At 37.4% G+C, this 22,081-nt stretch overlaps 1 protein-coding gene across 2 annotated transcripts in view; it reads right to left on the bottom strand.

Moving 5' to 3' along the window:
* The window catches only part of LOC115215427 (tubulin-specific chaperone cofactor E-like protein), a 40,578-nt gene that overhangs the window by 14,920 nt on the left and 3,577 nt on the right, over nucleotides 1-22,081 (bottom strand). Inside the window, exon 2 of one of the 2 annotated variants that reach the window (XM_029784589.2) lies at nucleotides 1,246-1,437. The exons of the other annotated variant lie outside the window; for it this stretch is intronic. Within the exon in view, the coding sequence (XP_029640449.1) occupies nucleotides 1,246-1,437 (192 nt within the window). The remainder of the gene's footprint in view (nucleotides 1-1,245; nucleotides 1,438-22,081) is intronic. 2 annotated transcript variants of the gene reach the window in all.

Raw genomic sequence — 22,081 nt, 5'->3', positions numbered from 1 at the left:
TTCTTTCAACATCCTTAAACAACCCTTATTCAGGGACCTTTTGAGCGGGATGGGCTACTCAACCTGAAGAAAATTCTAACTGGGCCCCACCTGCAAGGTCATGTGCTGTTTATCTTAATATGAGATCACCATGTCGCACACATATGGTTGTGATGCATGTGCCTGGTGTACCCTTATCAGACGGGTAGTCATGATGGGTATATTGGGCTTCGTATATTTTACCCCAGTGTCACTTTGATGGCATGCACTGCTCTCTCACTCAATAATAATAATAATAATAATCCTTTCTACTACAGGTGCAAGACCTGAAATTTGGGGGTAGTGGGCAGTTGATCACATTGACCCCAGTGCTTGAGTGGTTTTCATTTTATCAAACCTGAAAGGATGAATGGAAAAGTCGACCATGACAGAATTTGAACTCAAACATAAAGACAGACAAAATGCCACTAAACATTTTGTCTGGCATGCTAATGATTCTGGCAGCTCGCTACCTTCTTAATGATGATGATGATGATGATGATGATGATGATGATGATGATGATGATGATGGTGATGATAATAATAATAACAACAACAATAACAGCAACAACAACAACTACAACAATAAACAATAATAATAATATTGATAATAATAATAATAACAATAACAACAATAAACGATAATAACAATGATGATGATCATCATCATCGTTTAGCGTCTGTTTTCCATGCTAGCATGGGTTGGACGGTTCTACTGGGGTCTGTGAAGCCAGAAGGCTTCATCAGGCCCAGTCAAATCTGGCAGTGTTTCTACGGCTGGATGCCCTTCCTAATGCCAACCACTCCGTGAGTGTAGTGGGTGTTTTTTACGTGCCACCCGCACAGGTGCCAGACAGAGTTGGCAAACGGCCATGAACGGATGGTGCTTTTAATGTGCCACCGGCACGAGGGCCAGGCGAGGCTGGCAACGAATGATAATAATAACAATAATAATAATAATAATAATAATAATAATAATGATTTCAAATTTTAGCACAAACCAACAATTCTGAGGGAAAGAGTAAGTCAATTACATTGACTCCAGTGCTTAACTGGTCCTTATTTTATAGACCCCGAAAGGATGAAAGGCAAAGTCAACCTTGGTGGGATTTGAACTCATAATGTAAAGACAGATGAAATACTGCTAAGAGTCTACCAGCTTGCTGCCTTACAAATAATAACAACAACAACAACAACAATAACAGTAGATTATTAGATATTACTTACATTGTGATTGTTTATCTTGTTGTGGCTGAGATTGACAAACTTTAAACAAGGTAGTTGTGCAATAAGAGGTAGTATCTCCGACCAGCATGATAGCAAATTGCTAGACAAGTCAAGGTCAATAACATTAGGACAAAGGGCACTCAAACCTCTGATGGGTATCCCAGCATAGTCGATTTCATATTGGCTTAAGACCTGAAAATGAAATGTTTGAAAAAATTTTATTGGAGTTGTTACATATAAGTAAATATATATATATACAAATATATATAAACACACACACATGCATAAACATATATATATATATATATATCTACATATATACAAACACGCACACACACAAAAATACAAAATGGGACAAGAACGCAAAAATATCCAGACAGTTAGGTGATACAAGAAAGGGACAACAAAACATCCATATAGACAATACAAAGAAAACAAGGACGGGTCATTTGGAGTTTTCTTTCCTCAGTTGAGTTCCAGATTATCTTTGCAATTTCAGCTGGTTATACTCAAGTATATATATATGTATATATATATATATATATATATATATATATACAACTGCAGCGTGGAAGGTGTTTATAAGCCATTTAAGAAACACACAAAAGCCGTTCGATTCACTTCAACATTTAAGTTTAATTTGTCAAAATATTTTCGGCGCTAAAATCCGCGACCTGTTCACTGACAAAAATCCGTGCTGCATCTGAGCTCAGATGCAGCACGGATTTTTGTCAGTGAACAGGTCGCGGATTTTAGTGCCGAAAATATTTTGACAAATTAAACTTAAATGTTGAAGTGAATCGAACGGCTTTTGTGTGTTTCTTAAATGGCTTATAAACACCTTCCACGCTGCAATTGTTTTCGTTTCAGCACACGATCTCAGATCAAATTACTTGCTATGCGAGTACATCTCCGAAATATATATATATATATACATATACTCAAGGTGGTATTAAAAAGTTCCTGGACTAGCTCTATAGTGCACCAACAGATGACAGCACACAGTTGTGTGAATAGTGAGAGCTAGTGGTGACCTTCATGAGGTGGTGTGCTGAGTGTTATTGTGTTTACTTCACAAGTTGTGAAATTTATGTTTTTGTGATCACGTGTATGCTGTAGTCTGCGATTTTGTCAAGGACAGAAACAAAGTGCCAACGTTAAATTTTGCATTAAACTTAGGAAGTTTGCCACACAGACACTGAGCATGCTTTGGCAAGCTTACAGCAACAAAGCACAATGTTTTAAATGGCACAGGTGCTTCAAAGGCAGAGAACATCCCAGGAAGATGATAAGGTACCTGGAAGACCTGCCATGAGCGTCACCTCAGGAAATGTGGTATTGTGCATTGAGAATTCATCCTCCAGGGCCAGATTGTCAATTGAGAGTTCTACTGTGACATTTTGGAGCATTTGAGGGTGGACATTTGGTGAAAGCGACCAGATCTGTGGAGCCCAAAGAATTGGATTCTTCACTATGACAATGCATCTTGTGACCAAACTCTCCTCACTTGTAATTTTCTTGCCAAAAGCAGCATAGTATCACTTCTGCACCTGCCCTGTTTGCTAGATTTAGCACCTGAGGACTTCCATCTCTTCCCCAAGATGAAAATCCAGCTCAAAGGTTGCTGTTTTAGCACTGTTGTTGAGATCCAGAATGAATTGCAGAAGGTCCTCAACTCACTAATGGAAAACGAGTTCCAAGCTGGATTCCAAAAGTGGTAGGAATGCTGAGACTGGTGTATTGCTGTGCAAGGTGACTATTTTGAAGGAGATGATGATAAAAACTTAGGTAAATAAGTTATTTTTTATTAAATATAATAACTAGTTTGGGAACTTTTTGATATCACCTCATATATATGTATATGCATACATATATATTGTTGATATCATAAGAATTTAGAAACTTCAAGATTTAATCCAGAAAAATAAAACCAAAAAAATTCTTGCAACTTTAATTGTACACTAAATTTTGAGGAAGTGAAATGGTCAGCGAGATTATATAAAGTATTTTGAGCTACCTGCTCAATGGTTGTAAGTTTAAATTTACATTATGTATTTTGATAGATTCCTACACAGAACACGTCTCAATATTTCAAGTTAATGCATGGATTTATCATTTATGATAAAATCATTTGTACTGACAATTGTGACAAGTGCTAATTCTATGAGAATCTAATTCAGTGAAAAACATTATCCCTCTGCCTTTCCTTTTACATATTGTTATTGTGCTTGTGTATGTGTGTATATTATCATCATCGTTTATTGAAGCAAATTTTCTATGGCTGGATGCCTTCCCTGTCATCAACCTTCACCTGTTTCAAAGCTTTGTGAGTGGATTTGGTAGACGGAAACTGAAAGAAGCCCATCGTATATATGTTTACACACACACACACACATATATATATATATATATATATATATATATATATATATATATATATATATGTATGTGTGTATGAGTGTGTGTGTATGTTTGTGTGTCTGTGTTTGTCCCCGTAACTTAGTGGTTCGGCAAAAGAGACCGATAGAATAAGTACTAGGCTTCCAAAGAATAAATCCTGGGGTTGATTTGCTCGACTAAAGGTGGTGCACCAGCATGGCCACAGTCAAATGACTGAAACAAGTAAAAGAGTAAAGAGTATATCATCATTTTTGTCATTACTGTCATTTTAATGTTCATTTTATTATATTAACATAGGTTAGAGAGGTCTAAATTGGTAAGGATCACAGTTTGTCTCATTCCTGTGCCATTTTGTCAGTGAAACTCAGTATCTTGAGATGTATTTTCACCAGTTCTTTCCATGTCTTCTTCTGCCTCAATCAGATGAGATATTTTTCCACCTAGCACTCACATCCATTTATTTGTATTACATGTCATTCTATACCACTAATGCAACAATCCTCCCCCCCCCCCGCTTTTTTTTGGCATATATTGTCTGTCTTTACTGACCAGTCCATTTCTTGGCTCACCCTCAGTGCATGTCTAACAATTACAACCATCTCATTTTTGTTTGGTTTTGCATTCAATATCCATGTCTCACTACACTGTGCATACTTGCTTCATATAGTCAACTGTCGGTAGAGAGAGAGAGAGAGAGATTGCTTATTGCCAACATGTGTATCAGTACTTTTCCAAGCCTTTCTTTCTCTAGCTACTCTACTTATCAGTACAACCACCCCTAGCATTAATTAGGTCATCGAGGTAGCATGAACTGCTACATGAAAAAAAGAAAAAGAAAAAAAACGGTAAGTATTTCAGGAACTTCATTTCATAGGTGCTCTTGCAGCTAACTACTGTACACCTATCACATTTGAAATACCGATTCTCTGTCAATCTGCCAGAGATATCACTGCAACTGTTTGCACAAAGTACATTGTATCAAGTTCTTAGCATAATGAGTAAGGCCCCTCTCTTGATGATCTTGGAGATTTGACCATAAATTATTTTACCCATTGATAGAAGGTTTGGTTTCTATATAGTGTTGAGTAGATGAGAGAAAAAATCTCACCTTGTACAGTAGAGAAATCAATTACAGGTAATTTCTTCACAAAACCCTGAGTAGTAGCTAAGTCAAACTCAGGCAGCTTTCTCACAAAAGACATTTACCTTACCACAAAATAACCAACATATTCCATCCTCTTTCTTATAGACACTAAGTGTCCTTATTGAGCATTTTCTACTGCTATTACAGTGGTCTATGTTTTTTCTCACCACATCTAACACTTTTCCTTCCGGGTCATACACGAAACACTTTCCTCAGTCATTCCTTTCTGTCAACCATGTGGTTTTTTCTTTTTCCTGCAACACTTTCCACCAACAGATCTCAACTTGCCCCTGCTCTGTATTAATTTCAGCAGGCTGAGAGGGGCTGCCAAATGTCGTATGCAAGGACTGACCAAAACCATAAGAAATATAACTACCTAACAAAAAAAAAACAAAACAAAAAAAAAGATTATGTAGGACCTCTATCTGTCAAGGTTGACTGTACATCTTTACAAACATGTGCTGGCATGGGTTAGATTTTTTTCAGTGGGATTGGCAGTTCCCCAAACATATAAATCTGTCCTTTCCATGCCACTGATGTTTATCCTAGGGTAAAAGTTCATTGACTTGAGCTGATACAGCCTTGTGTCAGAATGCAAAGACAGAAAAAATACTGCAAGACATCTAGCTCGACACTCTAACAGTTGTAATAATCTACCATAAGAAAGAAGTAGATTAGTACTTTTTTTATCAACCCTGAAAGGATGAAAGGCAAAGTTGACCATGGCAAGATTAGAACTCAGAGCGCAAAGTGTCAGAACAGATACCATGAGTCATTCAAGGCAACAATCTTATACACCACCTTAAAAGATCATCATCACTGTTTTAATGTCCACTTTATCATACTTGCATGGGTCGAATGGAATTTTTTATGGATGCTCTTCCTGTTACCAACCCTCACCCACTTCTAAGTAAGGTAATATTTCCCCATTGACAGGCATGTTTTCATGGAAGACTGGGTATGAAGGACACCACTTGCATGATGACATTTGATTACAACTATTGCGTAATGCAAGACAAGAAAACAGTAACACATACATACAGATTATATATCCATCCACCTATACATACGTATATGTTTATGTATGTGCGTATTATATACACATATATGTATACACACACATATACATACAAACACACACATAAGTGCATGTATATATGTGTGTGTGTATATGTATGTCAGTATTCAGTTTTGTTTCAAGGTTTTTTGCCAATAAAGAAAAAGCCAGTTTCTAACCTAGATTTCAACAACACCAACAGAATAACATTGTAAGTATGTGTGTATATGTGCAGATGTGTATGTTTTATTTTATGCATGTATTCTCATGCATATATGTTCTCATGCATATATTCCAATGTATCTATTCTCATGCATGTCTAGGCATGTTCATATATACTTAAATGATAAACTTCTGAAAAGTTTTACAGATTTTTACATGTATGTATATATGTATATCTATACAATGGGCTTCTTTCAGTTTCTGTCTATCAAATACATTGGCTAGGATTTGATCAGCCAAAGCCAGAAAATGCAGAACTGAATGTTCTTATTTTTATGTTTTACATTCCTGCTAACAGGTTTTGTAATGTTGGAAATTCCCAGTTACATTTAAGACAGTACTAATATGGAATAACAAAACAGTACTAAACTATTCTTTGTTGGCACAATTTTTAGTTTTGTAGATTAAGTAAGATTTCCTTTATCAAATTATTCAGTTTTGAAGATAAACAGGTCTGGAAAAATTTTTTTGCTCAAGTTATTTCATTCGAAGTCTGAAAATAAACATTATCATTCAACTAACTGGAGGAAATTGAAAGAAAGAAAAATGCCATTAAAAACTTTGAGATAAAATTTTTTTTTTAAGATGCAGAAAATAATTCTTAAATAAACTATTTAAATATACTCATTACAACCACATTCCAGGTGATGGTAGTCAGAATTGGTGATATAGAGAATATAGTATAAAGGTAATATTTTGTAGGTAAATCTCCCTCTCTCTCTCACACACACACTTGTTCTCTCTCTCTCTCTCACACACACTTGCTCTCTCTCTTACACACACTTGCTCTCTCTCTCTCTCTCTCTGTATATATATATATTTCTTTACTACCCACAAGGGGCTAAACAAGGACAGACAAACGGATTAAGTCGATTACATCGACCCCAGTGCGTAACTGGTACTTAATTTATCGACCCCGAAAGGATGAAAGGCAAAGTCGACCTCGGCGGAATTTGAACTCAGAACGTAACAGCAGATGAAATACCTATTTCGCCTGGCGTGCTAACGGTTCTGCCAGTTCGCCGCCTTTAATATATATATATATATCATCATCATCATCATTTATAATCTGCTTTTCCATGCTAATATAGACTGGATGGTTTTGATAGGATCTTGCAGCTTGCTGCAGGATTGTGTGCTGAGCTCCAGATTTAGCTTTGACATGTTTCCTATGGCTGGATACCCTTACAGTATATACTAGGTAAGGGATATTGCTAAGTTGCAAGGCAGAAAAGATCAGGTAAGAGAAAATCTCCTATGACTAAGTGAGGGCAGTACGGGAGGTCAGAAGGTGTGTTGTGTGCGTGTGGAGGGCGTTATGCCAGGTACCGAGAGGTTAAAGTATGATAGAGGCACAAGTACAGGTGTTTTGATATAACGGAGGTACTTGGTTACCCTACATTAAAAGAGTGAGCAGTAGTAATTGGCTAGTTCCTCCTAACAAAATTTCTGGCCTTGTGCCTATATCAGAAAGAATTACTTAATCAGGCAATGACTTGACAGAGTCATTAGAGTGTTGCTATCATGTGGTATTTGTTCCAATTTGGTGTTTTGAGTTCAGATCCTACTGAAATCAAATTTGTTATATATACCGTAAATCCTTGAGTATAATCCGCACATTTTCCCCAAAATTTAAAGGTCAAAATCCCTAGTGCGTACTATATATGAGGTTAAAAATGAAAAATATTTTCTAAGCAATGTCTGAGTCTCTATTTGCTGTCCGGCAATGTTTATTCAGGTGCGAAAATACCTTAAGCTAAGCCTGAAAGCAATGAAGTCATAAAAGAATCCTCCATAACTTGCAGTGAGCAACATTTATTAATATAAAAGTATTCAGAACACAGAATAACATGTAACAAAAACAATTTGCAAACATATTTACATTCCCATATAACAGTTAAGAACATCACCATCATTGTATTACGCATGCACGGAAGTGTTTGTTTTTGACTAGATGTTGCTAGGTTAATTACGCACAACTCAAGTTAGAGAAGGGGTGTGTATTATACACAAGGTTTAGGTTTTTCAGAAGTACAGCCCCCTAAAAATCCCCTGTGTATTTATACTCAAGGGTGGACTATACTCTAAGATTTACGGTTTGTGTATGTGTGCATGTGTATATCTATATGCGCGTGTGTGTGTGTGTGTGTGGGTGGGGGAGGTTTATGCATATATGAAATCAATACAAAGAAAAAATATTAAAAAAACATGTAAAGAAAATGTTAACAAAATTAAATACATAATTCTAGTGCAGTGCATATGAAACAAGATTACTGAAGTCAGCTGTCAGCTGTCAGTTAACATCTTGGTATTTAATATAGTCTCAAGAGAGACAATAGACTGCCTAAAAACGTTTTGCTGACAGAGTATCGTCCCTTGTTTTAACCCACTTTGTACTTAATGGTTACAACATAAAACCTAACAGCCCAAACAAGGTTATTCATCTATGAAAGAAACCCTAGTAGGACTTGATTTTACATATGGTAAATTACCAAGTGAATTTTTAGCAGGTTTAAATGCAGGGCACTTTGACAAGGTTAGTGAAACCGGATATATTAGACTTTAAATAAAGGATAAACTTGGATACTGTTTCGTACATGAGTAACAAGTAGCAGTGTCTCATGGTGATAGAAAATGTGAAATTAAGTGGAACAAGTGATAGGTGTGTTAGATAGTTAAATAGCATGAATATATACTCTTGCTTTGCACACAAACAAACATGTCTCTCTTTATGTATATGCACACACACACGTGTGTATGTATGTGTGTGTGTGTATATATATATATTACTCTTTTACTTGTTTCAGTCATTTGACTGCAGCCATGCTGGAGCACCACCTTTAATCGAGCAATTCGACCCCAGGACTTATTCTTTTGTAAGCCCAGTACTTATTCTATCGGTCTCTTTTGCTGAACCGCTAAGTAACGGGGACATAAACACACCAGCATCGGTTATCAAGCAATGCTAGGGGAACAAACACACACACGCATATATATGACAGGCTTCTTTCAGTTTCCGTCTACAAAATCCACTCACAAGGCTTTGGTCGGCCCGAGGCTATAGTAGAAGACACTTGCCCAAGGTGCCCCGCAGTGGGACTGAACCCGGAACCGTGTGGTCGGTAAACACGCTACTTACCACACAGCCACTCCTATATATATATATATATATTATTATTATTATATAATAAAACAAATGGTTTATACCAGGTAACTTACTGGTAAAGCATGACCACTTTCACAGTGTTCGTTATGTATTTAGTTAATGAAAGATGGAAGATACAAGTATTTTGTAGTGATTAATAAAAATTCTTGTATCTTTGATCTTCTATCTCTCATTAACTAATTACACACACACCATAAGCATCAAGGTGGAAAGCAGTCATGTTCAATGAAACAACGACTGTACCTATATTTTGCAGCCCTAGACTGGTAGCTGAGAGTGGATCTTGTTAAATAGTTTAAGATCCTCAGCCACATCATACTACCAAGACATAGTTGTCATCTCAAATTCCTCCAAACAGGTGATTATATGGGAACTGACTGTACACTGGAAAGTACCCATGGAGAAGGCTCATGGGAAAAAGCTTGCTTGGTACTAGGAGATAGAAGAACAGTGCAGAAACAAAAGCCAAGGCTGTTGTGAGCCAATTGAAGCTGCTGGAGTTTTGTAGGGGTGTTCATTCTGTAAAGCTCTCAGTGGGCCTGGTGCAGCAAAGAGAAAAGCCATATATTTCATCAACAGAGGAGGCCACCAGTTGGCTTCGGATAGAGAGAATAAACAATGTGGTTTACTGCTCCTGAGATACAAGTTGAGACTTGATCAACCCCAGCTGAGTCAAATGAGCAACAAAATCTGATGTTGAAAGATATGAAACTTTCTCAGACACCAGAAACATCAGTGATGATGTATCCCACAGCATCTATGAGGTATACAATGGAACATACATACATATCATCATCATCATTGTTTAACGTCCGCTTTCCATGCTAGCATGGGTTGGACGGTTCAACTGGGGTCTGGGAAGCCAGAAGGCTGCACCAAGCCCAGTCTGATCTGGCAGTGTTTCTACAGCTGGATGCCCTTCCTAACGCCAACCACTCCGTGAGTGTAGTGGGTGGTTTTTACGTGCCAGACGAGGCTGGCAAACGGCCACGATCGGATGGTGCTTTTTACGTGTCACCATATATATATATTTTTTTAATATTTTATTTTTTTTCAATTTTATCTAGTTTCAGCTCATAAGCTGTGGCCATGCTGGAGCACCACCATTCAGAGAGTATGACGTTTACAGCACCTAGGTTTCCCAAGCGGTCACCCATCTAAGTACTAACTAGGCTCGACTTTGTATGTATATATACATAAAGAGATACACACAGACAGAGCAATCAGATTAAAAATGCAAAGATGAAATTATTACATACAAGATTATGATGGTTTCGAATGTGCAGGAACTATTTCATTGCTACACATTAGTTTGTATGCATAACTGATTAATTAATTAATCAATTAATAAATGAAAAAGTCAGCCTTCAAACTATATGGATTCCCATCTTCCTCACTCGACATTTTGTTAACCAGCTTTTTCACATGGAGTGCTGACTGAAGAATTCATCTGAATTTCCTCAATCCCTACTGTCTATCTCACCACACCTATATCTATCTGTGTGTGTGTGTGTGTGTGCATGCGTGCGTGTGTGTGTGTGTACATGTGCACGTGTGTGTATGTATGTAATTATTCAATTTTGTTTCAAGATTTTTTGCCAACAGAAAAAGAGTTGGTTTCCAAGGCTCCTTTACTGAAATTTCAACAACAACAGCAGGGTATTTTGTTTGTTTGTTTGTTTGTATGTATGTATGTAAATGTGCAGATTTGTATGTTTTATTTTATGTATTCTCATGCATATAATTGCAAGTCTAGACATGCTCATGTATGTATGTATGAATGTATGTGTGTATGTATACATGCATATGACACACATATTTTGGAGCTGCACTTGCCTGGCAACAGATTTTATCTGAAACCATGTGCTAAAAGTGAAACAATTACATTGAAGATAGCTAGTTGAGAAAACACAGCAGCTGTTATATTTACTCTGCATTTTCTTCTTAAAAGTACTCTCTATTATGAAGCATCAAGAAGTTTTGTTGCACTTCTGTAACCTTGTTACTGTCACCATTCCACTGAATCTCAGAAATGTGCTGAAATTCTCAGACAACTCATGACAGACTGTACTTTGCAGAAATAAAATGAAAATTGAATATATAGCCATAGGCATGGTTGTGTGGTTAAGAAGTGATTTTCAACCATGTCATTCTGGATGTGGGCAAGTGTCTCCTACTGTAGCCTTAAGGGTGAATTTGGTAGACAGAAACTGTGTGGAAGCCTGTTGTATATATATATATATATATATATATATATATATATATGTGTGTGTGTGTGTGTGTGTATGTATGTATGCATGTTTGAATGAATGAATGTTTGTGTCTTTGTCCCCCACCTCCACATAACAAGTGTTGGTTTGTTTACTACCTTGTAACTTAACGGTTCAGCGAAAGAGACTGATAGAATAAGTATCAGACTTAAAAATAAGAACTGGGGTCAATTTGTTCAATTAAACTGTCAAGGCAATTCCCCAGTAAGGCTGCATTCAAATGACAGGTACACGTAAAAGATAAGTTTTCTATGTATTTTGTTTTCATATTTTCAAGCAGTAACAGCACTGGTATGTTTTCCTTTTTAAACAGAAGGGTCCTCAGATATAGTTGATAGCTTGTGTTACCTGGGTGATCTAATCACCACAGGAGGTGGGGTCCCAAATTATAGTAGCCAAACTATGAACAGATTGAAAAGGTTCAGGTAGCTACATGTTTCTGCTGGCCATGGGAAGGATTATCTACATGAAGGGCAGATTGTATATGAGATGTAATTTTGCATGGCAGTGAAACATTGGGTTTTAAATGCAGAGTTTGTGTGTGTGTGTGAAGGCTAGAAAGAAATGAGGCAAACATACTATGGTATGTCATGGATAATGTTAGTGTATATGAATGAAAGAAGCAAAAATGAGCTGAGAGAAAATCTGGTATAAGAAGTATCTATCTATCTATCTGCTCAGTCGAAGTCGACTCTCGGTTACTCGATGGATCAGTGTCCTCCAGCCAGTTCTATCCTGGGCCGCTTCCTTCAGATTGGCTATGTCCATTCCCGTATCACTCTTGATGGTGTCAAGCCAGCGGGTTCTTGGTCGGCCTCTTCCTCTCTTGCCACTGACCATTCCGAGCATGATGTCTTTCTCTAGGGATTTTCTCCGCATAATATGACCAAAATATGTCATTCTATGCTTGGTGATCCTAGCTTCTAGCAACAGTTTCGGCTTGATCTGTTTAAGAACTTCTCCATTGGTGAGCCTCGCTGATGATGGAATCCGTAAAAGTCTTCTCCAACACCAAAGCTTGAATGCATTAATTCTCTTCTATAAGAAGTATCAGCAGACAAATCTCCATCTGATCATACCCTACTGTCTTAAAAAGAGAACACTTTATATAATGTAGGCACTGGATCTGCTACCAATGCCAATGTCACCATCACTGCTGATGCCACCGACACTGCTGCTGTTGCTGCCTCTGCTACAATCGTTTTAGCAACCACTTTTCCATGCTAGAATGGGTCTGATAAGTGTTTATTGAGGCAGATTTTCTCTCGTCAGATGCCATTCCAGTTGCCCGCTTCATGGCCTGTTTCCAAGCAAGCTAATATTTCCCTGTGACCAGATATATTCACAGAATATTTGAAGTGAATGACACTGCTTGTATGACAGTAAAAACAACTATCATGCAATGTCAAGACAAGGACAAGCAAGCATACATGCATACATACACACACATACATACATATACAACAGGCTTCCTATGGTTGCTGTCTACAAATCCACTCACAAGGCTTTAGTCAACCCAAGGCTATAGTAGAAGATGTTTGCCCAAGATGCCAGGCAGTGGGACTGAACCAAAAACCATGTGGTTGGGGAGCAAACTTCTCAAAATTGCAAAAGTTAAAATGGCCATGGCTGGAATAGTTTTGATAACAGGTCTATTTATTGAGTGGGAATGCAAATATTTTGAAAACATCTCACAGAGTGATGACATGCTCTGAATCGTTTTGGGTTGCTCTTTGGCAAGTCATAGCACCCATTCAACCACTCTGCCAGGGTAATGGTGAAGTCATGGGACTGCAGCACGGTGCATTGTAAAGAGGTAGTGGAAAAGCTCAACTGAGCCAGTGGTGATTCTTACACTGATGCTGAGAGGAGGAATCCTAGAAGATTCAGTCAGGATCACCAAGATCTATTAAAAGAGCAACTGCAATGCATCGATAGGAGCAGTGTCCATGGTTGTGTAATCAGCTAATGAAAGATTCATAATGACTCAACCTCCCAATTAAATTAGAATTGGGTGGTGACAGAGAGTCATGGGAATCCATGCCAACAGCATGACTGGATAATAATAAGTTACTGTATTTTAATATGTATAAGGAAGCCCCTAAATTTTGGGGCTTAAGATTTGGAAAAAAGGCTTTGTAAGGGATCATAATATTATCCATGTATAAAAACTCCCATATTTTTTTTACCTAATTTTTGAAAGAAAAGGGTTCCTTATACACGTTAAAACATGGTAAGTCCAATTTTGTCATCTCCTTCTGAATTTGCTGTGCTTGGTCAAAGTGGATCCTAGGTACTCGAAGGTGTCCACTTCATCAAGTTTCTCACTGTTTGGCATGATGTTAGTTGTGTTTTGGTTGTTACCACTAAGCAGGATCTTGTTCTTTTCTAGGCTGATCTCCATCATGTATGCTCCTGATACTTTTCTGTGCCTGGTGGTGAGGTCATGTAGTTCTGCTTCACTGCTTCGTAACAAGTCAATATCATCAGCAAAGTGCAGGTTGGAAATGGGTCTTCCTCCAATGGAAATAGTGGGGTGAGAGGTCTTCAAGTGTTTCCTGCATGATGTTCTCCAGGAAGATGTTGAAAAAGAACTGGAGAGAGGCTGGAAATATCTGGAGATAAGCAATACTATTGCAACTGGCCCCAGGTCAGTTTTTATTTAGCAGACCTATGATCAAAAGAGTTCCAATTATGAACACCTTGTATTTTTTTCATATTTAGTGCATCATGGGTTACATTAGCCAATGTGTATCTTTTTAAGACAGCAAAATGTGATTCAAGATGGGGTCATTTTGAAGTACAGGCACACTGGATTGTTATCTAAGGGGCCCCATAACTCTAGGAGATTCAATGCTAATCTATGTACGTTATGACTGTGTATAGGCATCCCCCACCACAGTGCATTACTTTGCCCAGAGGAACCTAAAATACTGTTGAGATGACCCTCATTTGAGGAAGATATGAATGTTGTTTCTAGTAGGTTATGTAACTGTGTAGAGAGATCCCTTGGCCCATATTAAAGATATATTGAATGCTACTGTATTGAAAACTGGTTAAAAAAAAAACTAACAAACAATTGGTTGCTGCTGTAGATGAAGATGATGATCTTTATAAAAGTGCAAATGCATTTAAATATTAATTCTTGATTGAGGCATGGAGCTTCAAATTTAAAGGTGAAAGGTAAGTTCTCTCCAAATATTCAGACAAACTTCTCATGCACACACACACACGCACACATACACACGCACACATACACACGCACATACACACACACAACCTACTTAATTTGTTTATCTACACTCATTTTATATGTATTGTGTGTGTAGCTGTGTGTATACAGAGTGTGAATGAAAGAGTGATAAAGAGTGAGAGGGAGATAAATATTGTATGTAAACAAATTAGTAACTTAATATATACATGACTAATCTTCTTGATATATGTGTGTATGCTTGCATATATGTATGTATTCGTGTGTTTGTGTGTATGCAAGTGTGTAATACTACATTTTTGCACCGAACTCAGTGTTTCTGAAAGTGGGGACAAGATCCCTAATGGAAGGAACCCCTTAAAAACTCAAAAGTGGGGAAAGACAAATTGTCATGTTTAATACATTTAAAATGACTTAAAACTTGTCCCACCAATAAGATGAAGAAGGATTATGTAAATGCAAACACTTTTATGTTCTCATTAATAACTCTTTCTATTTTGTGGCACAGGGCCAGAAGTTTTTCAAGAGAAGGGTAAATTAATTACATTGAATCCAATATTAAACTGGTGCTTATTTTATCAAGTTCAACAGGATGAAAGGCTGAATCAACTTCAGCAGTATTTGAACACAGAATGTAAAGCCCGAAGAAACGCTGTTAAGCATTTTATCCAGTGTGCCAACAAGCCTGCCAGCTTGCCACCCTCTTCTCATCTACAATGAAGAGAAGAAGAAAGGATATTGTGCAAAAAATTAACTTACAAGGAATTTTTTGACGGTAGCGGAGGTGGTGATGTAGTATTTACTAATTTGAGAACTACTGATTTAGTGGGTCGAAATTTTGCATAGGGGAACATCTTTTCAAGGAAAGGCTATACTAAGAGGGTTGGCTGAAAAGTTCATAGATTGACCAAGGTACTCTCATGGAATGCGACAAAATGCAGTTTATTTTTCAACTTAGTCCCTCCTTGCAAGTCCACACGCTATTTCCATCAGTGTTGTTGTGTCTGACTCCCACTGGTGAAGAAGCTTTCATCTTGTTGGTCAAAAAAAGTCATCAACAGCAGATATGATGTATGAGTCAGACTATGTGACTTTCTGATGCCTTCTTAAAAAATGCAATTGCTTACATGCAACAATTCTGAAGAAAACAACATTCCTCATGAAACAAAAGTTTGTCTGTACCCTTTTAAAAAGATTTAAAGAAATTGTAAGCATGTCTGTTCCCTTTACAACATGGTTTTGGGTGTATTTATTGAATGTGTCATTCCTGATTTTAAGATGGTAGTGTAATAAACTGAGGTAGATTTGCCTGCTGTTTCAAGCCATGCAGATGCTCTCCTTTCATTGTCTTGTATGTTGTTGCTGCATAGGTAAGAGGCCAATATTAGACTCATATCAGCATCTACACTTCTGGATCTTTTCGGTTTGAATGGCAGTTTTTTCTAGCGGTGTCATATGAAATTGTCACCCATAATTATGACCCTAGTATTGATCTATTCATTTCTATCTGTTTTAGGGTTAGGGGTGGGGGGAAGGGTATCTTTTTTTCTTCACAAATGTAAATAAACCCAATCTGTTTCTTAAACGAGGGACATATTCATACGGCACAGAATGTTTTTTTTACCTCAATAGACATAATTGATTGGTTGAAATTGCAGAAATTGAAGAAAAAAAAACAACAAATATCTTAGAAACTATAGAATTTTCTCAATAAAGCCAAGAGAAAAAGATGTTTTATAAACACATTCTACCAGTATACGAAGTTTAAAATTTTTTAGTTACCTAGAAATTATGTTAAAAACTGCTGTTCAAACCGAAAAGATCCACACTTCCTTCATTATTCTTTTCTTTCATACATGTGAATCACAGGAGAAACGACAGTCCCTCTAAAATTGGTGAGATTGATGTGAACAGCTACAGTGGAAGGATGAGCATTCAAAGGGATGGGTTGGGAATAGACGGTATGCTCTGAATGCATGTTTCATCCACAGGAGGAGGGGGTGAGATGATGGAAACCTCTACATGGTTGCACTCAACTTGTTAGAAATAGCAAACAAGCCTTCCTCAAATCAAATCTTATTATCTTTAATAAGTTCACATTGGCTAAGTTAGTTCTAGATACACTATGTCTAGTAAAAAAAAAAAAAAGAGTCATAGTAAAAATAACTTTGATTATATGTCTATTTGATCGGGGCTGATTTGGAATTAACAACAGGGGTTAAACTTAAAACTAAAGCTAATCCGTTATACATTATCCCTGGCTCACAAGTGCATTGTCTCCTCTCTCTACCTTTTTTTACTACTACTACTATAGTAACTTTTGTTCCATGTTGCAACCTGGGTCCATGCCACTTCATCTCATCTCTCTCCTCAAATCATCACTCTTTTTGTGTCCAGCCCATTAGGTTCCTACACTAATCATCATGCCCAGTCCTTCCTTCCCAAGATGCTGGCTCTCTGGAATTCCCCACCCCTGCTTATATATCTTTCTTGCAAATATCTCTATATATATAAACGGCAGTTTGTCTGTCTGTGTGTCTGTCAGGTTGTACCCTCACCCTGACCACGGCTTTCAACCGATTCTGATGAAACTTGACACATACATAGCCCAATGTCATAATTCAAAACTAACGCAGCGAAAATTTTGAAAAGTTCCCCCAGTTCTGAAAAACATCGATAAATTCAACATGGGGTCGAGAATCTAAGCTTTTTATATGCAACACATTTTCTGTCGGGAGACAGCTAGGAACATCGTATACATAGAAGTATTCGAGTGAAGAGAAGACACTGCAACCTACACATGCGCCTTCGTTCCCCAGAGGGAAAGAACTAGATTGGGATTAGTCGTTGTCTACTAGGGGCTCTTACATACCCGGGCAACGCCGGGCTATGCTGCTAGTTGATATATAAAAGTTAAAAAGGATTATTAACGGCATCAATCACGCCAATCTAAGGGAGGAGTGGATGGCTGAAGAGGCCAGGAGCACTGCTCTTACACCAAACTCAGCAAGTAAAAAAAAAAAAAAAAAGGAAGAAGTGTCAATTAAACCTACCTGTAGTGAAACTATTTTATTGATTACAGAAAGATGAAAAGCAAATTTGACCTTTGTGAGATTCAAAACTAGAATGGAAAATGCATAAGTAAATACTGCAAGTATTATTTTATCAGCTGTTCTACCATTCAACTGTCTACCTGCTCTGTTTACCATTCCTGAGAGGTTTGTTGGGGGTAGAGTCCTCAAATACCTCCTTCATTGGGTCCTATCAGAAGCAACCGTCATTCTGGTTGGGTGATCAAGCATGACAAAATGGGATTTATGGATATTATCCAAGCATCTCATTCTCGGAGGATGTGCAAAAGTTAGAGAGAAAGGAAGTGAGTGTGTGCTGCTGGATGTGTAATGTCAGTGTGTACAGCTGAGAGAGTACAAATGTACTGAGCGATAAACTAGGTGTAAGAAAAATCAGAGTGCAGTGAAAAAGAGAGAAAATCGAGCTGATACAGAGAAGTGATGCATTAAGAGGATGACAGCTATGCAAAGAAGTACCAGATTATCCAAGTGGAAGAAACCTTTAGAAGAAGTAGGCCAGTGAATACACAAAAAGAAGTGGTGAAAGATGGGTAGTTGATGTTTTGCCATTGTTTATTTGGCATCCCTCGTTTCAGAAACAGATTGGGTTTATTTATATTTGTGAAGAAAAAAAGATACCCTTCCCCAACCCTAAATCTAAAATAGACTGCAATGCAATAGATCGATACTAGGGCCATAATTATGGGTGACATTTTCATTTGACACCGCTAGAAAAAAGTCCCATTTTCCGTAGCGGTGTCGTATGAAATTGTCACCCATAATTATAACCCTAGTATCGATCTATTGCATTTCAATCTATTTTAGATTTAGGGTTAGAGTTAGGGGTGGGGGAAGGGTATCTTTTTTTCTTCACAAATGTAAATAAACCCAATCTGTTTCTTAAACGAGGGACATATTCATACAGCACGGAATGTTGTTTACGTCAATGGAGGTAATCGATTGGTTAAAATTGCCGAAATGCTCGAAATTTCAGACGAAATATCTTACAAACTATAGAATTTTCTCAATAAAGCCAAGAGAAAATGATGTTTTATAAACACATTCTACCAGTATATGAAGTTTAAAACTTTTTAGTTACCTAGAAATTATGTTACAAAGTGCCGTTCAAAAGGAAAAGATCCGACCAATGTTTACATTTTCATAAATAGGTTTACTCTCCCATTTTTCTTTTTTTTTAATTTTTTAACGTCTATTAACTAATGTAGTGGTGGGCATGTATTCTGTGTGTGATATGCTTGGATTTTTTGTGAAGCAGGTTGATTTAGTATAAACTATAACACAGCCTATATGTAATAGGGAGACGACAGTGGATTAGAGAACATGACTCTCAACTGAAGCAAGGCTCTGTAACCTCACTACCTCCTCCTGGTCCAATAATAATAATAATAATAATAATAATAATAATAATAATAATAATAATAATAATAAAAAGAGAATGGACGTTGTGTTCGATGCTGAAATATTTCACTCTGACTGTCTGACTGTTTTAAGTTTTCAAGTCATTTTACAAAACCAAGCCCCAACACATTTACCTATGTGTGCATGTATTTGTGCGCGCGCGCACACACAAATTTAAAGCACTTACGTAAGGAAATAGCAAATTTTTTTTAAATAATTGGATACTTCAAAAGAAAAAAGATGAAAACGAAACAAATTAATTGCTAACGATAAATTATTAGAATATCTGATTAGTTTTAAAAGTAAAAAAAACCTAAAAAAACTTAAGCATTACTGTAAAGCAGATTTAGAAAAAAAAAATCTATTTTAACGTGTGACCTATTTGTTACTAAGCAACCAAATCTTGGCCTGCTAAGACACGCAGCAACAGTACGAGACGCGACGCTTTATTGTTGTCAGACTGAAAAAAGTCTCAGTCCATGCTTTGTGTCCGCCCACTATTATTTTCACTATTTTTCTTTTGTGCTTGTCACAACCTAGCTGTTATTTTTTTTTTAACGATTATCTGATCTCGTAACGATGCTTGTATATAATAACTACAACTGTTATAAGTTGGTTTCAAGGAGTCAACGTAGAAGCCTCTGCGTGATCGCATGACCTGCTTAGCAATACCAACCAAACCTACATACCCCTTCCCACTTCAGAAAACCTTGGTTTATTGGTCCGCTCGATCAGGCCTGACTTTGGGCTAAAAATCAACAGCGTCTCTTCACGTAATTGGCTTAATGATAAAACACACACACAGAGTCTTTATCTAACAGCAAGAATACGGAAAGATCCTACCCGTCGTATAGCATCAAATCAAACCCAGGTGAGGCTAATCCTCAGTCCGGTTTCTATTCCTTACAGGGTGGGTGGGGCCTCGCACAGAAGCTAGAAATCGATCTTATATATTGACGCAGCACAGCGTTGTAGAGCAAGACGAAAGTTCTACGTGACCCCGAGAAGCTCAGTTTCGATTCCCTAACAGGACTAATTTAGTCATCTCTACACGAATGCTCGCCACCACATCACATTTTATCACATATAAGACGGTTTTTGTGCTTTGACGAAATAAACCGATTCAACTAACGAAGGGGCGTTGCAGGGAAAGGTTTTCTTACTCTAATTCCTTCCCTACCTGGGGGTGTTTTACAGGGAGCGTTCTCATTTGAAAATAGATTCTTATATTTGAAAGATTTTTAGAATATATCTTAGCTACATCGAAGTGCTATTCAGTCCCACTGCCCGGCACCTCGGGCAAGTGTCTTGTAGACAGAAACTGAAAGAAGTCTGTCACACAAGTACGTACCCGTGTATCCTTTCGTTTGTTCCCCTTGATAACTGGTGTTGGTTTATTTGCGTCCCCGTCACTATGCAGTTCGGCAAAAAAAGGAGCCCATAGAATTAGTACAGAGTTTTTAAAAAATAAGTACTGAGGTCCATTTTCGTTCGACCAAACCCTTGAAGGCGGTAACCTAGCACGGCGACAATCTAATCACCAAAACAAATAAAAAAAAAAAGACACACACTTATTGATACATACATACAATATTGGTACCTGATTGGTTTAACAGAGTGCTTTCTAAATATCTACCTGGTTTTATTAATCCCTTTTACTATATATATATATATATATATATATATATATATATATATATCGACAAGCGAAACATCGCCATATATATATATATTTATATATATATTACACACATACACGTGTGTGTTTTGTTTAAATTGTGAAATGTTGGCTGGATAAGATGTTTTTATATTTGTGAATGACCGAGAAATAGTTCTCGACTCTGATTTTGAACAGATAAACAAACCAAACCAACCAACCGAAGAACCACAACAAAACACGAATTACAATGTAATGATAGCAATGTCCATTTGGCAACCTTATGTCAAGACGCTGTCGGGATTAATTTTCTTTTACGTTCCCAAATAAAAAAAATCTACCCAGTCACTTTTTTGCTGTTATAAATGTAATGTTTACGAAGTGCTGTTTGTATTTTCTCTCTCTCTCTCTCTCTCTCTCTCTCCCTCTCTTTGAAGGATAATTAATAGAAAATCTAGAGATATATATCGGAAAAAGCTTTCCTTAAACATTAGACCTGTTAATTAGTTTGGAAAATTCTGTTTACTCAAAGAAAGATATTAAAAGGTCGAGAGATAGAGAGAGAGAGAGAGGTATGTATATACAGAGACAGAGGCAGATAGATAGAAAGATGAGACAGAGAGAGAGAGAGAGGTATGTATATACAGAGACGGATATATGGACAGAGGCAGATAGATAGAAAGATGAGAGAGAGAGAGAGAGGGGTATGTATATACAGAGACAGAGATATATGGACAGAGGCAGATAGATAGAAAGATGAGAGAGAGAGAGAGAGACAGAGATATATGGACAGAGGCAGATAGATAGAAAGATGAGAGAGAGAGAGAGGGGTATGTATATACAGAGACAGATAGATAGAAAGATGAGAGAGAGAGAGGGGTATGTATATACAGAGAGAGAGAGATATATGTGGACAGAGGCAGATAGATAGAAAGATGAGAGAGAGAGAGAGAGGGGTATGTATATACAGAGACAGAGATATATGGACAGAGGCAGATAGATAGAAAGATGAAAGAGAGAGAGAGAGAGGGTATGTATATACAGAGACAGATATATGGACAGAGGCAGATAGATAGAAAGATGAGAGAGAGAGAGAGAGAGGGGGTATGTATATACAGAGACAGAGATATATGGACAGAGGCAGATAGATAGAAAGATGAGAGAGAGAGAGAGAGAGAGGGGGGTATGTATATACAGAGACAGATATATGGACAGAGGC

This window comes from Octopus sinensis, linkage group LG9 (genome assembly GCF_006345805.1).
Source record: "Octopus sinensis linkage group LG9, ASM634580v1, whole genome shotgun sequence".
In the NCBI taxonomy this organism is placed as follows: Eukaryota; Metazoa; Mollusca; class Cephalopoda; order Octopoda; family Octopodidae; genus Octopus; species Octopus sinensis.
This window is presented reverse-complemented; position numbering and strand designations above follow the sequence as displayed.